The sequence below is a fragment of the Accipiter gentilis genome, chromosome 11 (genome assembly GCF_929443795.1).
Source record: "Accipiter gentilis chromosome 11, bAccGen1.1, whole genome shotgun sequence".
Taxonomy (NCBI): domain Eukaryota; kingdom Metazoa; phylum Chordata; class Aves; order Accipitriformes; family Accipitridae; genus Astur; species Astur gentilis.
Genome location: NC_064890.1, coordinates 11,396,946 through 11,420,206, shown reverse-complemented (window position 1 = coordinate 11,420,206; position 23,261 = coordinate 11,396,946). Strand labels below are relative to the sequence as shown.

The following is a 23,261-nucleotide window of genomic DNA, read 5'->3' as shown; positions in this document are numbered from 1 at the left end:
TGGATCTGTGGCACAGAACTGCGGCAGCCTCACCTCTCTTGGGGTGTTGAATCTGGCATGATACACTTTCCCCTGACAGGTGAAATAACATATATATAAACAAACAAATCCCTAAATTTAGATGGCTTGGTTATTATTTTGTAACTCTAAAATAAAAATAACTTAATCTTCTAAAGGTTTCTCAAGTTTATTTGTAGCTATGTAAAACTCAGCTTAAATGAGAAATCAGGAAAAATTGTTGAAACACATGCTTTCTTTCTAAATTCCCCAGCAATATATCAGGTATGGCTAGATGGCTTTTGAATATAAACGTGAGTAACTTCTGCGTGGGATATGGCTGGCTGTACTTTTACAAAGGCTCACTGGCTTGAGCACAGTTCTCAGCTGAACATGGTAGCTTGGCTTTTGGAGATGATCCTGGTGCTAGCTGTAATTCTCAGAGACAGAGAAGACTTGACCCTGCACTAACATCACCATGGTTTTTGTGTTATATTGGTTTTACATACTGGTGTATTATTTGAACCCAGATATTAAAAAAAAAATGTAAGCAAGTACCCAAGAGAGTATTATCACTGGGACAGCAAAGTAACACTTCATTTTCACCTCTTTATCATGGACTATTCTGTATATGTCTGTTTTACACAGGTATTTGCTGTTCTGTCTTACTGCACTGACAATATTGTAGGGCTGGTTAAACTGAAGATAACAAGGAATTTGTAAGTACACTAGGGATAAGAGAAAGACTGACTACTGAACACATCTGTTGCTAGGCAGATATGGCTATACTGTTAAGTATCCACAGAAAAGAAAAAAAGTACTTGGTAAATATTTCCTATTTACAAAGAATATGGCTAAAGTATTCATGTCACACAAGGATTATGAAGTACTTTCCAGTCCATTAGTATCTAAGGTGGATGATGAACAACTACTCCGGATAAACACATAAGTCAGTAGGACAAAACAAAAAGAAAAAACAACCAACCAACCAATCAACCAACCAAAACCTTTATGTATTCTTGATTTAAGGCTAAAAGGGGCAACGAGATACTGTAGTCTGACTTCTTGCATAGTGTTTCACCACTCACGTATCACTGGTCCTTAAAATTCCCTTGGTTACTTCTGTAATAGACCTTAACAATTACGTTTAGTGGTAGATGTTTGCTTAAAGTGCATCTTCCAGGAAAGCATTAAATATTGATATGAAGACATAAAGAGTCCTTCCTTGCAATTTGTTGAGGCATATTAACTATTTATGCACCATTCAAATTTATTGGGCTCCAACTAGTGATTCTCACCATGCTTTTATCTGACAGTTTTGTGAGTCTATGGACGCAAGAGTTTTCCCCAGCCACAGCACTTCTCAGCTGCGATCCAATCAGTTATCAGGCTATTTATTTATGAACTCCAGAACAGCCAAAAAAAGGTCAAATTCTGTGAGTTTGAGAGTGTGTCTGAAATCCAGCTTCTCAGATGACTCACTCAGGACTCTGAGATGTTTTCAAGAACCAAGCAATCAACCATAAACCACTTTTGGTCCTCAGAGAAGACACCTACAATATTTTTTTTGTAAAATCTGAGCCAATCCTTTTTGAGTTAAATTAGTGATATGAGCCACATTTATGTAATAGTATTCAGACAGAATAAAGGAGTCATACAGTCAAAATCTGAGTTCAAATACTCATTGTTTGCCTCCCAGGAAAGTGAACCATCAATCCATAGATTACTTAGGTGGAAAGTTGTCTCTAGCCATGTCACTGAAGCTGTAGAAGCATTTCGCGTTCACCATGGCAGATGAAGAGATCAAGAAGATTGCAAGAAGTTTGACTCCTAGTGGTCCTTCACTTTTTCTTGATACAAACTGTGTAATTTGCTTTCCTAGGATCAGAGTCCCACTAAAGTCAATTAACCTCATTTCAAAAAAGCCAACTGATGTAACATCATCCTTACCCTAATCTTCCTCTCAACTCCAGCCCCACCTGAAATACGTTAAGATAGTGTCATTGACTTTTTTCTCGACTTTCTCTTTAGAGGGGAAGCAAAATGAAACTGTAATTCTGCAGTCAGACAAACATTTAATGATGTTGTTTATACTACTGCATTTCTTGCTTCCATTCCTACTCTTACTAATCCATTAAAACAGAAAATTCTTTTTAACTTTTTAACAATTGCTGGGTTTCCATTGTTCCCAAATTTTCTCCATTGTTATCAGCAGAATACTCATCTTCATTACATTTGCTAAACATGTCCTCCAGATCTATTTCCTATACATATATTTCCATAGATACATAACCTAGCTCTACCTGCAGTTATTAGCAATGCAGAAATTGAATACTAGATTTTGATCCTAACTTCGAGCTTTGTTTAACCCAGCACCGACAGTGCTTACTAAACATACCTGTATGAAAATACATACAACAATTCACTTGGTCCCTGAATAGGGAAGGTGCAAGATAATGACCTTCCATTAAGGAATGCTAATGATTTTCCATTAAGGAACACTCCTCTGAAGATGTGTTTCTCTGCAGCTATCATTGTTGCCCCTTTTCTTGAAAATGAGCCATTCAATTTAAGAAACACTGCAAGGTCATGATACAATTAGATGGATTGCTGTTAAAAGAATCGGGAAGCTCAACGCTCAGCTCTAAACTTGCCTTTATATTGCTTTTCATTGACTATGAACCACTTCCCCCCCCCCCCCCCCCCCAAAAAAAAAAAAAAAAAAAAGGAATGATAGATGCTGAGGAGACTGTATGAGGAGACTGTATACTTAAATGGAGCTACTGTGATTCGTTACCTGAAATGTTCCAGAATTAAATCAGTAAGAGAGATGCTTATGCAGACCTACAGTGGGAACATGATTCTCTATCTTTTTTTAATTTGCCAAATAATGAAAAAGATGGCAGGCATCTTTATATTTTCTCCTTAATATTGTCCGTTATGGAGAATGAGAAAGTAAGGACAGAAGTACATTAGCAAGTCTGCTGGCAAACCCATTCAGACAGGGCTTTTCATCTCCTCCTGTAGATCCACCAATAGAACTACTTCAGTGCCAGTATCTCACACTGATACCATGATCACATTTGATTTCTGCTTCAAATAGTGATGTTATTTAGAAAAACTAACCACCACTGAATTTTTCTGGGTCAAAATTGAAAAACACAGGAAAAAATTATGTCTTAGTCTATTTGAGTATGCAATTTAATTTAAGGTTCACTAAAAACAAATTAAATGGAAGTGAAAAGGAAACCAATTTTACGTTATTTTTAAAGAAAATTCTGGAAGTTTTTGCCAATTGAAGAGAATTACATTCATACAAATTTAAAACTTCTAGCAAAGAAATCATAAGCACAACAGGCTACCTGGTTGCAAAATCTAGCATCCTCCTCCCTTCAGTAGGACTTCAGGCTAAGGTTTCCACCCATGGCATGTTTGTTAAGTTTTTAAATAAGCTTACGGAAGTATTTCTCAGAAGGAAGAACTGTTTCCCTGTATCTAAGAGAATATAGGTGCAATCTGAACTGCAGAATACAGGAAGGAACATGCAGCAGGAAGAGAAAGGAGCCCTTTGATAAATTGAAAAGCTCTTTACAAAACTATTTTTTCCCCCTGTATTATCACATTTAAATATTTTAATTAGGAAGGCATAAAGATTATATCAACTTGCGAATAAGGGGGGCAAAATAAACAGGTTTGCAACCACTGAGCTGTGGCAATTACATGATAAACTATTAAAAATCAGTGGAAAAAGGGGTGTATCTTCCACAGATCGCTTTTATCCCCAACAATAATTTCATAGGCTAGGTGCATGGTTTTTTCTTTGAAACTAGTTCATCCAGAATTCTCCTTCCTTCTGATTTTTATCAATGTGCAGAAACCACACAAGAGCAGGAGATGAGCTTTCAATTTTCCCAGATCATGATTCTATTACCTCCAGTATGCACCTAACATTTAATTTCCAGTTCCTAAACAGTAAATACTAGTTTGGATTTTTACAAAGGCTAAGTGATTTTAAACAGTCCTACAGCTCCTGACCTTTAACACATCTGTTGCTGTAAGGTAGGTTTTTCCTTTTTGTGGTATTCCGCACCTCTAAAGGTTTGAAGTTGAAATACATTTCCCCTGCAAACTGCAGCCTACCCACAATCATAAACAAATTACACTCTCTGTGTCAACATTTGAAACCAAGTCACTAAATCATAACGTGCTGGGATGGAATTGCTGCCCCTATCATCTACCACTTACTGCTATCAAAGCATATAACCGGATTAGTGGGAAACAGCTGTATTACTCATACATTTAAGCTCTTTCAAACAGCAGGTTTTCTTTTGGCAACAAAGCACAGCACTTCAGATAAGAAAAATGCAAATCCCAGAGGAAATCATGACTTATTAACCCCTAGCAATCTTTACACGACTTAATAGTCCATTCAACCTCTTTTCCCTGGAAATAAATGCAAGAACTATATTAAATCAGTAGAACTAATGTATTTTAACAAATCTACTTTTAAGCTTTTTGTTCCCTAGGATTTCTCCATATACCAGGCATGGTTCATTAAATCATCCTGTCACTTTCTAGAAGTGATTGGCATGAGCTTAAATCTGTGTCTCTCAGTTGTGGGCATGAATCATCATACATATGGGTTTTGTGGGACAACATCTTGGCAGAGGTTAGCAGTAAAACAGCTCTCTAGTTAACTCAAAACCTCATTACTAAACGCTGCATGGTTATTAAAGCTAACAAGCCATAAAACAACTGTTGCTTACTTGGCCAAAAGATCCAGGGGGGGAAAGAAAATTTGCAGATAACTTCCAGTTATTGCTAGTGTTCATATATCCATCCTCTAATTTGTATCAACTGAAAATTTTCACCTAGCTTTTTGGACTTTTTATTTAGCTAATGATGTCTAATACCAGGATACTTCAAGAGACAACGTCCTTAAGCAATAACATGAAACATATTGAATAAATCTACATTTCTTTCACCTAGAACAAAATGCTTAAGTTGATATTTTGGGGTCTGAAGAAAGCACTGGAGCTGGACTCTATTTAAACATGCTGCCTTTGTTATGGAATATTCCGTGATGAATAATGGTCATAGAATCATAGAATCATTCAGGTTGGAAAAGACCTTTAAGATCATCGAGGCCATTTCCTCTTGCCCTATTGCTTGTTACTTGGGAGAAGAGACCGACCCCCACCTCGCTGCAACCTCCTTTCAGGCAGTTGTAGAGAACAAGAAGGTCTCCCCTCAGCCTCCTTTTCTCCAGGCTAAACAACCCCACTTCCCTCAGCTGGTCCTCACAGGACTTGCTCTCTAGACCCTTCACCAGCTTTGTTGCCCTTCTCTGGACACGCTCCAGCACCTCAATGTCTTTCCTGTAGTGAGGGGCCCAAAACTGAACACAGTATTCGACGTGCGGCCTCACCAGTGCCAAGTACATGGGGGGACGATCACCGCCCTGGTCCTGCTGGCCACGCTATTTCTGATACAGGCCAGGATGCCGTTGGCCTTCTTGGCCACCTGGACACACTGCCGGCTCATACTCAGCCGGCTGATGACCAATACCCTCAGGTCCTTCACCATGAGGCAGCTTTCCAGCCACTCTTCCCCAAGCCTGTAGCGCTGCATGGGGTTGTTGTGACCCAAGCGCAGGAGCCAGCATTTGGCCTTGTTGAACCTCACACAACTGGCCTTGGACCATCGATGCAGCCTGTCCAGATCCCTCTGTAGAGCCTGCCTACCCTCAAGCAGATCAACACTCCCACCCAACTTGGTGGTGTCTGCAAACGTCCTGAGGGTGCACTCTATGCTGTCATCCAGATCATTGATAAAGATATTAAAGAGAACTGGACCCAATACTAAGCCTTGGGGAACACTGATTGTGACCAGATGATCTTTTTTGTATCACCATAGCTCTAGATGATGCTCAGATCATTTAGAAAAAAAGAAAAATGAGATTATTTTAAAATTAGACAAGAATTAATGAACCATTGTCTTTTAACACAGTACCTAAACCTAATAAATCATCAAGCTTTTCACCAAAGTATACCAGGAAGACTAAGTGGGAAAAATCTAAGCAGTAAAATGAAGAATTTAATATTTGAATAAAGAAGAGATCTCAGACTTTCTAAGAAATCCTCCTAAATGAAAGTCATGTATGTAATTTTCAAAGATCTAACTGAATGATCAGGATTATGATTGTTCTAACACATTGTTTTACTTCAAGTGTCAAAATATCTAAACACGACATAAAAATAAAGCAATGTACATGAAAACAGCACAGAAACTAATACCAACTTTGCAACGGATGAATGCTTTATAAAAGGCCTGTGTATATGCTTTTGTGAATAACCTTAAGAACAAATAATACTAAGTGTGATAATATATCACCTTCTTAAGCAGTGTCACTTCTGGTGCTTAACTTTGATTTGAGACTTTGGTTGGACTGTGGAAAAACTGAGCAATTTAAAGAAAAAAAAGGGGAAAATCCTAAAAAAAAGATCAAACTTCTGTGTTCACTTCTCTTGCTTAAAGAATGCCTTGTAGTAGTACAGCCATTTGTTTCCTATCTATAGCATAGGATTCCCTTTCTGTTGAGAAATAAAATGTCTGAACATAAGGTCTTCCAGAATTCTAATATGCAAGTCATCTGAACACATGAAAACATAGGTTATACAAAAATAACTGCAATACTGAAAGATCCAATGTGGGCTTTTAAATTACAAGTTCACAACACAAAATAGCACTTTATAAAAGATTTAGACATGCCATCCTCTATTATGCATATTTCAGTGAGTGTTGCCTTCCTCTGAGGATGAACACAGCGCAACCAAAAAGTCCTCTTCGGTTTTGCAGTCAAATATCTGATGTGTGCCTCTGAAGTTCACTCAGAGAAGAAAGGTCCTTACATACTGTAAGTTACAAATGACTGGGAAAATGTACTGTAGAAAATATTCAAAGATTTCTAGTTACTTTTCAACACAAATGCCAACCGTGGGGCCTTGCTAGAATAACACTGAAGCTTAGCTAATAAAATACCCTGAGCCTAAGGAAGGCTTAGCATTAAGATACACTATTTCTGTTCAGCTGGGAACAAATGAAAGAAAAGAGTTTGGAAAGCTATGTAAATCAGGAAGTAGTGGGGGTCCAGATTTTCCAGTGGTGAAAGCTGGCACAGCTCCACTGAACACAGTAATCAATTTCCAGCAGTTTAGGATTACAATCTTTGTTTTTTTAAAACCAGTGAACCTAACAACAAGGTTTCAACTCTCTAATCTCGTTACAGAAAAGCTTACTTCCTTTAATAATAATAATATTAGTTCCTTTTTTTCACTGCAATTTAGACTAAAGAAAATGGTCTAATCCACTATTAAAAACTTTAACAAAGGAAATTCCATTGTGAATAAAAGCTTCTCTCTACTACATGGAGAAAGGTCTAGCTAGACTGACAGCAAACAACAAAGCAATAAGTGGTGTTCAAAGCGATTTCTGATAGTGATATTTCAGGTCTTTCTCCCTGCAGGCTGGCTACAACACGTCTGCAGAAGTTGAAAATTACCTCCAAAATCATTCCAGTTACTCACCATGCAGGATGCCTCTTGTCATTAAGAGTATGTCAATGTTCCCATCCTAAATCCTTAAAATCAAAGCTCTACAGTTCAACAGCTTAATGAAAAAAACAAAAAAGCCTTGCCCAAGGCTAGAGCATGACATCTAAGGTATCAGTTTGAAAACTGGAAGTTGCCCATACTATATTCCCCCTCCCCAAATCTATTTTATTTTGCCTTCAGCTTTCTTGAAAACTGGGAATTCACACTTTAAATTCCAGGCAAGTATTAGAAAGACTAAAATGCCATTCAAAAAAAACCCCAAAACTATTTTAAAGAACTATTTAAAACTCTGTTATATGGAAACAGAAGTTTTAAGTCTGGCAGGCAAGTTTGAAGTGTAGTAATTATAGGTAGTACTAAAGTTTCAGATCATGTTCTGAAAAATCTCAGCTGCTGAAAAGCCAGCATCACCTTCATTTGAAAATCCTTACAATCCTACCCTCCTCTTAACAATCCTCTGACCTGCACATCACATACGTTGTCTCTGTATGCATAAAATATGTGGATTTTTAAGTTTCTTCATGGATTCTCCCCTCTATTTTAATACATATTATGCGAAAAAATTGCTTTGCTACCCACCAAGTTGCTAACTGTAGAACTTCTCAGCAACACCTCTTTGGCGGATTAGATGTACGGCTGTACATGTTCTGTCATCATGCATCTATCAACACAAGCAACCCACATATCTGCTGTATGGGAGAAGGAACTTCCCCCTACCTTCTCTGTATCATTTTATCTCATACCACAATACAAAACCAGGGAAACACCAATTATTTCAAGAGAATTGGCATATAACAGTGAAATCGATGATGTGTTACACAGACCAGAATACTAAAGGAATATAATTTGGCTACACAGAAGTTTGTTTAAACAACTTTTGCCCTTCACTCAAATGCATAGATAGCAACAAATCTAGGAATTTCATTATACGTTACAAGACAACAGGAAGCCAAACGTGGTATTTTGCAATATATTTTAAGTCTCTTAGCAGCTTAACATTCAAGTATCACTTATCCGGCATTACAAGTAGTTAGCTTACGGCTTTGTTGACAATGCAAATTTTGTGGAAAGAACAGATACTCACTGACACTACATTCACAAAGTCGTCATCAGACAAGGTCTCTAACATCTCAATGACCGAGGTGCGTATTAGTTTCAATGTCAATCCACTGACACTCCCGCTCCTAACAGAAATTCACAAGAAAATAGAAAAGTTGAATTTAACAAGTTTTATTTAAAACATACAAAGAAAATACAGAGCACCAGCCAGCACTCTCACCAACTTTCACACTAAAACTGTCAATAATTCTCCTGAATCCTCCAACTCATCATTAGTGTTATTACATTATTATAATAAAAAATTATGACCAAAACTGGTATTCAAAGCCTCAGTCCTGTGGCTCAGATGAAGTCATAATGGTACATCATTTCCTCATTTTCACTTCAAGAAATCTAAGTGAGCTTACCACCTTCAACCAATGCATTATCTAAACACTTTATACTCCTACACACAGATTTACAGCTTTTAGATTTTTAGATACCCAAATGACAGCTTGTTTGATTCAGAGCAAAACCTAAGCTGAAGTGAAGAAATAATAAAAAACCTCACTGCTGATATGAAAGCACTTCACCACATTTAAAAGCATTAAATGCAAATTCTCTTACTGAGAATTTTTTCAGAATAAAGCAATGTTTGACACATCAGGTTCAATGCTTCCTTCAGTCCTTCAACATTAGCTAAACAAAGAAGCCTTGCCTAGGCAAAGAGTGAGTTTTTATTAATTTCTTTGCTCACTTTCTATTATATATATTTTTTATAGTAATCAAACTTGGCAATTTTTAAATATGTATGGTAAAACATTCAAAGTCTACATACGTTCTTATCTTTCAGGCTCATGAAATCATGATTAAATCTACTGTAATGCCTCTAGTAATTTGGTTTTAGGTTTGTGTTTTACAACAAATCTTGGCACGCACATGAGAAATTTTCAATTGATTAATTCAGTAATTAAGAAACTGAAAGCAGAATAATATTAAAATTATTAAAAAACACTTCCTTGCCCCCAGTTTAAATAACTTTCAGGTTTGGTTTGGGCTTTTTGAACTGTTTTTTCCTGTGTATTTATTTTGTTCATACCAAGATTTGTGATCCTTACATATAAGGACTTCTTAATCCTCTCCCCATTTTTCAGCCTACAGAGATTTGTTCAATATATCTAAGTACTTTTATCCCCCTAATGTCAATATCCAGACATTAAACACTTACGCATCAACTAAAATAAGCATGTCTTTGGGAGATGCAGCTCCTTGGATGTACCTGAAATAAATAAAGGGTATGAATGACACAAATCTGAAAACACATTTGTTGTGTGTGGTAGAAGACACTCTGCGATCTGTAAACTAAATCTAGCTGAACCAACAAATCCCCCTGTTATAGCTAGTAGAAAACCATGTGCTATCATTTTCTCTCTTGCTGTGTCTTCTAAGTAAACCAAAGTATAAAACACATTAGCAAAGTCTGGAAGTAGCATATACAGATCAAAATGCACTATTTTCAGATTTCAGTAACTGAAAAACATGAATGCTATTTCAGAGCTAAAGATCTTAATGACAGATGAATTATTACGTCAGCCCAGTTTACAGAAAAATGCTTCATCCTTTGAAAGAATATATTCAGCTAGTATGAATGCAGGTATCAATATGCATTATGCCTTGAGAGGCTTACAGAAAAAAATAAATCATGAGAAACAATTCCACTGTTGTCTTGCCTTTTACCAATCTAGTGATTTTTTTGCTGGTCTAAACTACCGAGACATTTTTGTAAACACTTGCAAATGTCTGGAAGAATGGCTCAGTCTAATAATCTGAATTACATTTGATTTTGGCACGAAATCAAAGTTTTTAATTTCCTTATACCTATTTGGTAGTTATCCTCCTCCTAAAAGGTCTATGTAATGCAGTGGTACGATGCATGATAGCAGATACTGCATAAGAAGTAGTATGATTGGAAAATTGTTTATTCAGAAGAATTAACTGAGTTTTTAAAAAGAAAATAGCAATATCTAAAAGTAAGGACTATTAGAGATAAATAATCAGAAAAATTTGTCTTTACAGTCATATCTAGAAAGTAAGTGATGTATATACGTCAGTCCTTTGAAGAAAGCTTACCATGGTCTTCTGCGAACATCATACAGATCTATCTTGTTTGGAGTTCGACTTTTATCTACCCATGGGGAAGCTAAAAATGAAAAAAAATATATTGTATAGTATAAATTAAAAACTTTATCTTAAGGATTTTAAATACAATAATATAATAAATTAATATCACAGGTTTTGCACTATATAAATATCAACATTTGGTATGGATAAAAATGAATTTGTGTAATCTGTTTTTGATTATATGAGCATATAATATAATTCAATAAAACTATATAACACCTTAAAGGGCGAAGTTGTGTTGACGAAACAGTCACTGACTATAATTGACAACTGACTTCAATGGAACCAGAATTTCAAGCAAAGTACTTTGTAAAGTGAAAAAACTTTTGGTTTTTTTTTTTTTTACAAGAAAGTACATAATTTTAAAAACAGTTATAAGTTAATTAATGTTGTATGCAATAACACTGTACTGATCTAAAGCTCAGTTATGCATCTACAAAATTATACGCTGACATGAGAGCTTTACCTAAAACCACAACTTAGAAAAGTAACATGAAAGTATCATATTTTCTGAAAATAAAATGAGATGGAAATATTCGTGTCTCTGTAAAGAAAACGTTAAGATTAATAACCTTTTGCAAGTATTTAATCTAAGCTTTACCATAATTTTCAGCAAGGGTAGGAATCTTTCTTTTCCTTACTGAAAAACAAAATGAGCCTTTCAAAAATATTTGACAGCTTAACGAACACAAATAAAAATGTGAAAAGTTACATGAAATGAAATAATGTTCTGCAATTTGCTCTCTCACTGTATGCCAACAGCTTTGGCGGAGCTACTTCCTGACATTAATCTTTTTTCTGTCTGGGAAATAAAGAAAGATATAGACAACTCCAGGATTCTTCCTGAAAAAGCATTCAACTAAGACAAATGGGACAAATCATGATACATCTATCCATGAATATAAAAGAAGCCACCAGCTTAGAGTAGCAACCTATTTTTTATTTTCCTAAATGAACCCTTTCCTAAGTGACCATAACCTGAGTTGGTACATCAGCTACCAGAACATTTAAACTGAGCATAACCCACAGGACATTTATCAGTATACATTTATGAGCCACAGAAAATACTGCTTATTGTTGCACACCAGAAGAACCTCAAACTCTGCACCAATATTGTCTATGATCTCCCACTAGACCACCTGACAGGTCCTTTGCAACCTGAAGGGATAAGGATCTTTGAAATTTCCAGAAATAAGGGAATAGAATTTTTGAGACTGGTATATGTGAAATCTGTAGCTTAAGTACCATTACTTAGGTATGCACAGGTTAAATTCACCAGTATTTTATGAGCCTGAATCTGTGGTTAGCACATGTTCAATCATGGACTTTTTGTGTCCGTCCAGATTAACCCATCCATTGGAATTCCATCTGAAGAATCCATCCTTGAAATGCATTCCCTCAGACTTGCAAAATCTGCATCCAGTGTACCCACCAACACTGCTATACCTTTGCCCAAACTTTCGGTCTTTCCACTGACATCCAATATAAGGCTATGCCCTATCAAATCTGTCCCTCTTAATCAACCCATTATCTTGGACAGTCTTCATAAACAGAGAATTATCTGAATGTATGTATCTGGATTTATTTCAAAACAACAGATCAAATGTAATTTACACTGCTAGAGTGATAATAACTTAGCAATTTTCACTAAGAAGTGAATTGAAACTTTTCTTTTTTTAATGTTATTTTTTTCATACAAAAGATAATTCCAACTCCTTAACTGCATTCTCCAAAGCAAACAAATGGTGGTTCAAGGAGAATTTGAATGCAGGAGCTGAAGAAAAGTGCTACTAACATCATCATATTCTGCTGTAACAGTGGATACTGACATAGTATCAGAGCTACAAATATACATTAATGTAATGCCACCTAACAGGTAAGCACATCACTTCCTTGAGGTCAACACCTGTTGCCTGGACAGAACACACTTCAGAACTGGGCCTTTAGACCAAATATAGTGTGGCAAATCTTTCAGAAACATGAAGAGGCAAAATTAATACTAACTTAAAGTTGTGAGGAAACACGGAATAATAAAATTTGAAATGCCTGAAAGTTTCCCTATTTCCAAAAGCACCAAAAGGCAAAAGTTTGGGTTTTTTAACTGGAATACAAACCAGAAAAGCACTTTTTAAAATTATTTTTCTTTTCTTTTCTTTCCCTCTCTTTATGGAGAGAATGCTCAAAACTTCTACTTGAGACAGATGAAAAAAAAGGATCTGAAGACAAATCTTTCCAAATCGGTCTTCAGAGGAGGTCCTTCTATTAAGGCTCGAGCAACTAAGCCTTGCACTCAGTTCTACCATAGCTTTCAGTAATTTCCTGGATTGCAACAAAGTTCAGTCTGTCCCTTTCTGGCTACATCTATATTAGTAAGTTAAAAAAAGCACAATGGAAGGGAAGACATTCACTAGTATTAGACTAAGACCTATTACAAAGGTCCAGTTATACACAAAAGAAACTGAATAAACCACTCAGCACACTACTTACAGTCCATCTAATCCTTTTGGAGATTACTGTGAATGGTAACACTTAACATTGTTTTTCATTTTGGGAGACAGACTGAGTGGCAAACACAACAGCTAAATTCTACTTCTCTTTCACTAGCTTGGCCCTTTCAGTATGCACAGTCCTGGAAAGATTGTCAGCAGCTTCAGAGAGATCTGGAGAAGGTCTTTAAAAACAGTACTTCTTACCATGCCATTAAACCAGTATTGTCTGTGCCCCATGTCAATAAGTTTCTTTTTCCTAATTAATATATTGAGACAAATATAACAAGCACCTACGTGCTTAAGTTTCTGTGTGAGGAAATTTTTCTGGGTTTATGCTGTGAATACAAAATTCTTCATCAGATATGAATGGGTGCTGGATCATACAAACACTAATTAAGAAATATAATGGTTACTGAGAAAACTAGTTCTATTGATCTTTCTGATGTCTTCTACAACAGTTTACATAATCTAGTAGTAAGTCTCTGCATGGCTAAACATAAATAAGGACTCAGCCCTTAGTATCTAAAATTTCATTCACACCAAAGAAGTGCTAAATTCCCTCTTCAACCTCAAGAATTAACATGACTAAATTACTCATTCATCCTAAACTCTCTCTGGATTAACACTTTTAATTTTAGATGGCTTTGAATGGTCTCAAATCTATTCACTGGTTTTGGTAACATTCTGAGTATTTAAGGATCTTATTGAAACTGCTACTACTAGGAAACTGAAATTCCCTTAGGACATTTGATCTCCAATGATCTACTTGTAATTTACCCTGATTTCATCTTTTAAAAAAATCACTTTTTAAAAGATGATAAATGCTCTCTATGCAAAAATAAGTAATTATATATTTATAATTATACAGGAAATAATTAGAAGGGACGGAGATCACTGAAAAAGGCATGCGTTGCCTTGGTCCATATACAGAAGACACTATAAAGCCATTTGGGGAAACTGGCTTACATCTTACTGAGAAAAGATTATATGGTCTAAGATGAAAGCAAAATGAAATACACAAAAAGATGATAACACATTTTCCTAAAAAACTAAAATTGAAGATGAAGGATTTTGAGATTTACAGTTTTATTTATATAACCTATTGTTTCCACCATGCATTTTCCTCAGATGCCTTGGAACCTGGCTTATCGAATGTCTTGAAGAAGTCAGCCTCACCCTGTTTCATTGTTGCATACTAACGACTATGTCCACACCACACAGTTTTCTGTTGCATACGTTACGCTGTAGTCATGTTCTCTTTTGATGATTTTCTTGTTTGGCATATGGTTAGATTCGACATTTTATAAATTAGTCATCAGATTTGATACCCTACCCACTTCTGCTGTTTGCACTATTGAGATACAGGCCTGGCTATATTTCAAGCAAGAGTAAGGCATGCCTTTCCGTTATTTCTGCACATGTGGAGTGGAAATCCTGATTTTTTTTGATGTTGTGGTTCAAGCCCAGCTGGCAACAAAGCACCATGAGGCCACTCGCTCACTCCTCCCCGCCGCCCCTGGAGTATCAGAGCTTGAGCAGAAGAGGTACAGAAGCAACAAGATATTTTGTTGTTTTTTTTCTTGATGTTGTTTTTCTTTTTCTTCTGTAAAAGCAAATTCTGGAGATTTCAATTTGTATCATAAAACCACAGTGATGGTATGAACTTCAGCATGAAGGTATGGTGGCCTCCTGGCTGTAATTTCATTTACTCACTAGAAATAACGCATTATCCTGTAACTGGGTGGATCTGCTTGCACAACTACAACATTCAGGACATCAGGATTTTTTTAAAAAATAAGCCACAATTAAACGTGTTGTAAGATTTTCAATATCATGAGTATGGTTAGATCCAAATCATGTCAGCCCATGTCCTTTCCTCCCAGATTTCAGTGAATAAAGGAAGTGAACAATGTTCAGAAAAGCTTATTTCAATGTAAAAAGTAGAACTATCCAACTTATGTGCTAATGGCACTAATTGATACTTTATAAGCTGCATTACTGGAAAGTGTTTTGGGGTGGTATTTTTTTTTTTTTACTTTAAAGGCTCTTTTAAATGTTGAGTCGTTAACAGGAGTTGACAGCTATAAAATACAAAACCTTTTTTTTTAAAAAAAAAAAAGGTGAAGTTCTCAGTTTTTCAAGGCTTTTGATTCATTTTGTATAGATTTGTTAGGCTTTCCCGTCTCTTAGTATCTGCTTCAGTAATGACTTTCTCTGGAGAGTTCAATATCATGGCCGCAACACTATTTTTTGCTGTTAATGGTTAACGCAAGAGCAGCTGTGCACAGCAAGTCCTTTATTTGGAGAGATACCATTTTATTTTATTTTATTAGAAATTGATTTTTAAAGCTTTTCCATTATTAATTTGTCTAAGCAGGGAATGCTCCAGTAGCTGAGACCTGCTTCACTGAGATCTGGAAATAGGTACAAGACTTTTGGGAAAAAAAAAAAAAAGTATGAAGGGGAACAGATAATACTAGCTCTTCTCTACCTATATTTTTAACCCAAGAATTTTAAGACTTTAGGGACAAATTTATTTTTCTGGATAACCAGTCCTGCAGCATTATCTTTTCTTTATCTGTGAAATTCTCCATTTAACACCTTGTAAGCCCTAATTACACGGGAATATCCTATTAAAATACTGGCATGAGCAGTGTAAAGAGACTTTTCTTAATTAAAGTTCCCATCATATTATACTTATTTATTATATAGATGAACAAAGGAAGGCTAAATACAAGGCAAGTCTACAGTAAAAGGTAACAAATACAACAGTGCTTTTCACTGTACTCTTCAGCACTGATATTCCAAAGATCCTGAGATTAACACACCTGCTGATGTTTAAAAAATGCTATGAATTTAAGTATGAGTTAATGAATATAATAGCACACTGAATCTTCAAAAACCTCTGTGTTACACATATTCCTGGCTTGAATCCCTAACCTTCAGAAGATCACTGAAGAAGTCATTTTATCTCTCTATACCTGTTTCTTTTATGTGCAAAATGAGGACAGTGATATTTTTATTACTTTTAATCCAGAAAGTGTTTTGGGGATGAAAATTAAGCTGTGTGTTATATGCCATGCAGTATATATAAGCCCTGCAGTATAGCATAAAATAACCTAGTGGTGTTTGAGAACATGAAGCCTCCTAGAGCAGGACTGGAGAACCTTGTGGTATAGAGGAAACAAAACAGGGTCCAGTGCTGTCCACTGGGAAAGGCTGCAAGCATGTGTTGTCCCTTCAGTCAGACCATGGGGCTGACTAAAGGACGCTAATAAAACTCTGACTTGTTCCGTTTACTAGTACAGACATACCTTTAAAGCTGAGGGAGCAGATGAGCATAAGAAACACCTGTATGCATGATTAAAACATGCTCAGATGTGCTTAAAGTAAGAAATTAAGATTATGTAGACATTCAGTTTCAAAATTACAGCCTTGTTCAATAGCTACTAATCTAGCTAAGAAGGACTTGAACTTCACAGATACTTTGCAACTTGAATTCAATACTTCTCAAGTAAACAAACTCGTAACAGGGCTGCCAACATCTCAAAATGCTACTTCATGTTTAGTTCACCTGGAAGTCTGGTAAAGAGTCGGTCTCCTTAGGAAACATTATTTTTCTTCCTGAGTATGAAGTTCCTAATGTTCACCTAAGAAGCTGGTATTGGAGCACTTTTTACTGGCTTTCCCATAGTTGTATGAGCCTGGGCAGAGCCAAAACAAAGCCCTGCTGTACCTGTTTCCTTCCTTCGCCCACCCTTCTTCTTAGACATAGGTAAGGTCAGATGAGGATGACAAATATGTATGTCTAGGTCATGTGATAAGAAAAGGACCACCGAGCCACAGGCTGGAGGCTGTTTTTTCCTCTTTGAGAAAACCAGAGAGAAATCACAGAGTTATGCAGTGCTTTGGGAGAGTGGAAGTTGCCAGACACACTGTTTTGTGAAAGCAGGTTTTAAGTTCCCAAAGCCCCCTGTTAAATCTCCAGATGGAAGTGGGAAGATGTGGAACATTTGGGAATAGTACAGTATTTATTTATTTATTTTTCAGTTTTATTTTTATTATCAATTGCCTCAGCTTTTCTGATCTTGACCAGGTGCGGCATATTGCCACCTTCAGCACACTGCAAACCAAATACTGTCAAACCGAGTCTAGGTTCAACAATTCTCCATAAAAGATACTGAATCCATTCATGCATCATCATCATAAAACCCACTAACTGGAATCTGAGACTATCCATATCAGTATTACCCTTTCTAGTATTACACTGTGGCAAATATGATTTAGTATACTTCCCCAAGAGAGCTGAGCCGGTGTTGCTGACCAAACAGTTTTTCATTACTAATCATTCATCTAAATCAAGTGTGTGTTCTCACTGGAGTAATCCTTTGCAGCCAAACTTTCTTAAGTGTATCTATTACTATAACGTCTTCAATATCACATTTAACTCCAAATAAATGTCTGCTGTCTGCAGTCCAAAACAGAACGCATCCTTTACTAAGGATCTTAGCCTTACAAAAAAAAACAACAAAAAAACCCAGAGAGAGGTGGTATCTGGCAAAAGCCACATAAATACAGAGTGTTCTTTAAATTTGTTTAATTAGTGATTGCTACAGTGAAAATAATATCCTTCCCATTGCAGTATTTTAATGAAACATTGATTAACAATTATAATCCTCATTACCTCTATAATTAAGAAGGATTTCATGATTAAAAGAGGAACTGGTTGGTTTGTACCTACACTTCCAAGTAGCCTGCCAAAAAATTTGATATTAAATTGTTCTTTCAGATAGCTGCTTTCTAAAACCTAGAAGTAAAATTAGCTGGGTAGATGCCTCACAATATGTAAGTAACTTAATATCTGTCAAACCATATTAAACTACTTTAATTAAATTAATTTATTTTTGTGTAACAGATTTGTCCACTGGTCTGTGGTTAATTATAAATTAGATCTGCGGTCTGATCTATATTAAAGTACCTTTCTGTCTACATGGAGTCAACGAAGTTCTACATGTGCAAGCCCACAGGGAATGGAGTCAAGATTAAATAAATAAATAAGTAATTTTTCAAATTCCTGCCACCAAAGAAAAATCTCTTTGGAAACAATATTATAAAAGAAAAGCAAAACCTGACCTATGTTACAATTCTAGGTGGCCCTGCGTCAGTAGGCGATCCAGGGGACTTCCAGAGGTTCCTTCCAACCTCAATCATCCTGCGATTCTGTGATTATTGTCACTTCTTCTTACCCTTTAAAAAGGCATCAGAAATTCTGTATTAGATAGTCCGTATCTGGTGAATGAGATACATCCTTCCAGAATATTCATCCATTTCAGGTGTCTGACTGGAGTATCTTATCCTCTGAGGATGACCATATTTCCCCTTTTCTTTTAAAGCATTTCAGAAATGAAAGTTTTGGCTATCAAAATACTATGGTGTGATATATGCAATTTTACATGTTTGCAAGTTTCAATTGGATTGGAAAGAATTGGTAATTTCAATGATCTTGCAAAAATGCTGTCAGATTACTGCTTTTAATTTGAATCAAAAACTACTGGAACCCTGTGTCTGGAGTAGAATTAGGCAAGTGTCATCTTAAAATGACATCTTAAAAGCTACTACCAGTTTCTAGAATAGAAGTATAAACTCAAAAATTAGGCAGGAATGTGTACCTCTACCAGTACTACTGAGAAGGTGCTTCAACATTTATAATTTGTGCTCTCTTGCCACCTCACAGAGAATCTGAATTTCAAACTTGGTGGTGCTCAGTTTTTCTGTTGGGTTTTTTTTGTTTGTTTGTTTGTTTTTTTACTGTTTCTAAAAATTTGCCTTTCAAAATTCCATAATATCAAATTTCAGGATGGTTTGCTTAAAAAAATCCCACAAAATATATTTCAGCTTTCTTACATGGTAGTGGTGAAAACTGAGTCTTGCTTTGGAGTTGTACATAAATAATGGAAAACTTTCCATTGCAGGACAAAGGCTGGAAATTTCTACAAATATTTTTAAACCTGGTGGATTTTGTAAAAGAACTAGAATTGAAAACATGCATTCAAGACAACTGAGCCCTCAGACAAAAGCAAGAAGGAAAGAAAATCAGTTACTTATATGCCCAGTCCTATCTTGCCTTCTGCAGACAACTCAGCTAAAATTCTGTTTGCAAACTGAACATTAAGAAACAGGAAGGGTTTTCTCATACAAGTTATATGTGTGGGAGATGTTTGGAAAAGCTGATTGTGATTTCCTGTTGAAAAGAAGCTGTAATTAATTTCCCAGAATGCCACCTCGTAAATATAGATTCCTTGTTTTCTGAGATGACTCAAGATAGCCTCTGAGCATGCACTGGACAGTAGTGCAGGATAATGACATCAAGGTCCCTGCGGCTGCAAGTCAGAACAGGACCATGCACAAAACAGTATCTTGTCTGACAGAACGCAATAGATATTCACTACATGCCTTTATGTCTGAGTCTGGCTTTTCTGGTCAGGCTTGTCGATGCAAACAAAGTAACCGAAATTCTGATTTCAGTTACATTCTGGCACATGGATATGTAAAACTTAATATTTTTAACCATTTTTTTAAATTCCAAGATTTCAATGCAGTGTGAATTTAATTTTACTGAATCTGATCTCATCCATCACATTGTATCTTCTGGAAATTAAGTTTAGTAACAAAACCTTAAACAACAGAAGTACTTCGCCTATAGCTTCATGATAATATTTTATTTACCTGCATATTGGTCACAAAGGATTCTGTACATACTGCTTACAAGGCTAAGTCTATGAACAAAAATGCCTCTGGTAATGATATGCTTCTAACATGAAGACCGAGGCATTACAGTTGGCTGTGAAAAAACTCACTCAAAATGTCTGAGCCATTTGATTTCAATGACTTGACAATTTCACCAGTCAGTCTGTTAACTTGTTTTAACAATTTTGACATATTTTAACTATTATTAAGAATTATTAAATGTCAAAAGATTAAATTAAATACTCAGAAAATATCCACATTTGGGGAAAACGTGTATTGTGTATAAAACCTAGCATTTCACATTTTTGATGTGTTAGTAGTAGCTTTGTGTTAATGACAGGTGAAATGGCCAATTGTAACTTGAATAGAAAATTTTCATTATGCAGAATCCAAAGTACTTGCAAGCTAACTTCAATACATCCAGTGTAATCATTTTCAGATTGCTTGCAAACAACCACTGCATGGCCTGTACTTAGTTTTTGCACTGATGGATGAACACGGACAGAAAACATGTGGAGTCTTCTTTTCATCTTCAATCAATAAGCCAACAAATGCAATTCAGTTTCTGAGCAGAAGGAAGTTGTCTGGTGCTACCTTGTTTCAGCAAACATTATTTACCCTTTGAGCAAGAGGGAAATTAGAAAGGGAAAGTAGAAAACATTATGGAATAAATTGTAGTCTCATGCAAATATGATTATTTCTTCAGATAAAATCAGTCTGTTCTTTAAAAATGAAGGGCCCTACATGTACCAGCAGCCCCCTAGGCAATTGCTGCCGATGTTCAAGTCCATGTTTACATGGTGCAGACGTGTAACCTGGGATTACTGATGTGGGAAGAGGGAGGGGACAAAAAGCTGCAAGAAATCTCTGGAAGCCTCTGCCTCTTGGCTTGGGAGCTCCATTGAAGCTCAAGCCCTTGCTCCTTGCCCGAGCTACACTGTGTGGATGTCTGTGCACCATGTTGTATTTTGCTGATCCTGACCTTTTCTCAGGGACTTCCTGGCCTGACCTCAGAGCTGCGTTGTCAATATGGACTTGTTGGGCTGACATGTGAAGCTGACCCCAGTTCAAGCACTGCGTGCACCAGGAGGTCTTAATATGTCCAACTTTTTTATCCGTGTCTTTTCCACACATTAGTACTTGTGTTGAAGAAAAAATAATAAATAAACAAATAACACCCTACTTCCTAAAACAAGCACTGAGTACACTGTTACTTCTGAACTGACGGTAATTCTACAAAATAGAGTAAGATTGGAAGTCAGCCGAAAAACTTTCTCCATCTATACCGGCCCAGCAGTGCTGGTACTCATTGACACTCTCCACATGCACAGATACTGCAAACACAACTAGACATTTTATGAAAACAATTACACATTATGTTGTTTCTGTCGTTCTGGATGACAGTATTAAGATTTCTATGTGAGTTTCTTCCAAGCTTTCTTCTGGAAGTGGAGGAAAACAGAGTGAAAAGGAAAATTCTACTATGATGGAGACTGCTCACCCTCCCCATCAGCTATTTATGCACACTTGTAAGATGCCCCTGAGTCTCATCTTCTCCAGGCTGAAAGCTAGCTCTCTCAGCCTCTCCTTGTATGACAGATCCTCCAAGTCTTTAATCATCTTTGTGCTTTCTCAGTAAGTGTCTGTCTCTCTCGTACTGGGGAGTTTAGAATTGGATCTTTCACTCCAGATGTGTCTCACCAGTGACAAGTCAAGGGGAATGATCACCTTCCACCTGCTAGAAATGCTCTGCCTAATGCATCCCAGGCTGTTGTTGGCCATGTCCAACTTGTCCATCAGGGCGCCAGGGTTTTTTTCTGCAAAGCTGCTTTCCAGCTAGTCAACCCCTGCAGGTACTGGTGCCTGCAGTTATTCTTCTACCTGATGCAGAACTTTGCATTTCCCTTTGTTGAACTCCATGAGATTCCTGTCACCTCAATTCTTCAGCCTGTTGAGGTCCCTCTGGCAGTACAACCATCTTGTGTATCAGCCACTCCTAGTTTTGTAACCTCTACAGACTTGTTGAGGGTGAAGCCTGCCCATCATCCAGGTCACTAATGAAGACGTTAAATAGCACTGGCCCCAGTATTGAATCCTGGGATACAGCACTTTTGACTGGCCTCTGGCTGGACTTTATGCCACTTCTCACAACCCTTTGAGATCAGCAGTTCAGACATTTTTTAGTCCACCTTACTGTCCATTTATCTAAGTTGTACTTCATCAGTTTGTCTATGAGGTTGCTAAGGGAAAGAGTGTCAAAAGTCTTCTTGAAGCCAAGACAAATGACATCATTGCTTTTCCCTCATCCACCAAGTCTGTCATCTCATCCTAGACCATTATCAGGTTAATCAGGCATGATTACCCCTTTCACCCATGCTGACCACTCCCAGTCACCTTCTTGTCTTTACTATGGTTCAAAAGAGTTTCCAGGAGGACTTGCTCCATCACTTTCCCAGGGACTACAGTGAGTCTGACACCTTGTAGATCCCCAGATCCTCCTTCTTGCCCTTCCTGAAGATAGAAGTGACACTTGTTTCCTCAGGAAAGAAGGAACCTCATGAACCTCTCCTGGTTTCCATGACCTTTCAGTGATAATCAAGGAGTGCCTTGCAATGACATCCACGATTCCCCTCAATACTCATGGCCTTTTCCATGCCTTTCGACAACAAGTCCTCTGCCCCAGCATGGAGCAGCAGGCCCACATTCTGCAGCAAGTCCATATTTTCCTTAGTCTTTTACTGCTGATGCTCCTGTAGAAGCTCTTTTTGTTGTCCATATCCTTCACCAGATTCAGCTCCAAGTGGGCTTTGGCTTTTCTAACCATGTTTCTACATGTCTGGACAGTGTCTCTATATTCCTCCCAGGTCATCTGTCCTTGCTTCCACCTCTTGTACACTTCCCTTTTAAATTAATAATTTTATCAGGTATCTTCATCACCTGAAGATAGAGATTCCTGTCTTGATCCTGATACAACTCCAAAAATGTATGTAAAAAGGAGAATGCATTCTTACAACGCTGAAACCATCTCTTGAAAGAAAGGCTAATTTGTGATATATAACTTCAAACGTAAGAATGAGTATATATTACATCCTTCCTAAAAGTTCCATTCACTTTATTTGTTTATTCTTCTCAGCTCTTTTATTAAACTGTTTAATAATTCTTGAGTTGTTCAGAGCTCATACAATAGCTAAGAGAA

The 23,261-nt window shown here is 36.8% G+C and overlaps 1 protein-coding gene across 13 annotated transcripts in view; it reads right to left on the bottom strand.

Annotated features, from left to right (window-relative positions):
- The window catches only part of CACNA2D1 (calcium voltage-gated channel auxiliary subunit alpha2delta 1), a 427,231-nt gene that overhangs the window by 101,557 nt on the left and 302,413 nt on the right, over nt 1-23,261 (bottom strand). For all 13 annotated transcript variants that reach the window (XM_049813813.1, XM_049813814.1, XM_049813826.1 and 10 more), the window contains exons 8-10: nt 10,779-10,848; nt 9,877-9,927; nt 8,695-8,794 (exon numbers count right to left, since the gene is read on the bottom strand). In XM_049813813.1, coding sequence (XP_049669770.1) covers nt 8,695-8,794; nt 9,877-9,927; nt 10,779-10,848 — 221 coding nt within the window. The remainder of the gene's footprint in view (nt 1-8,694; nt 8,795-9,876; nt 9,928-10,778; nt 10,849-23,261) is intronic.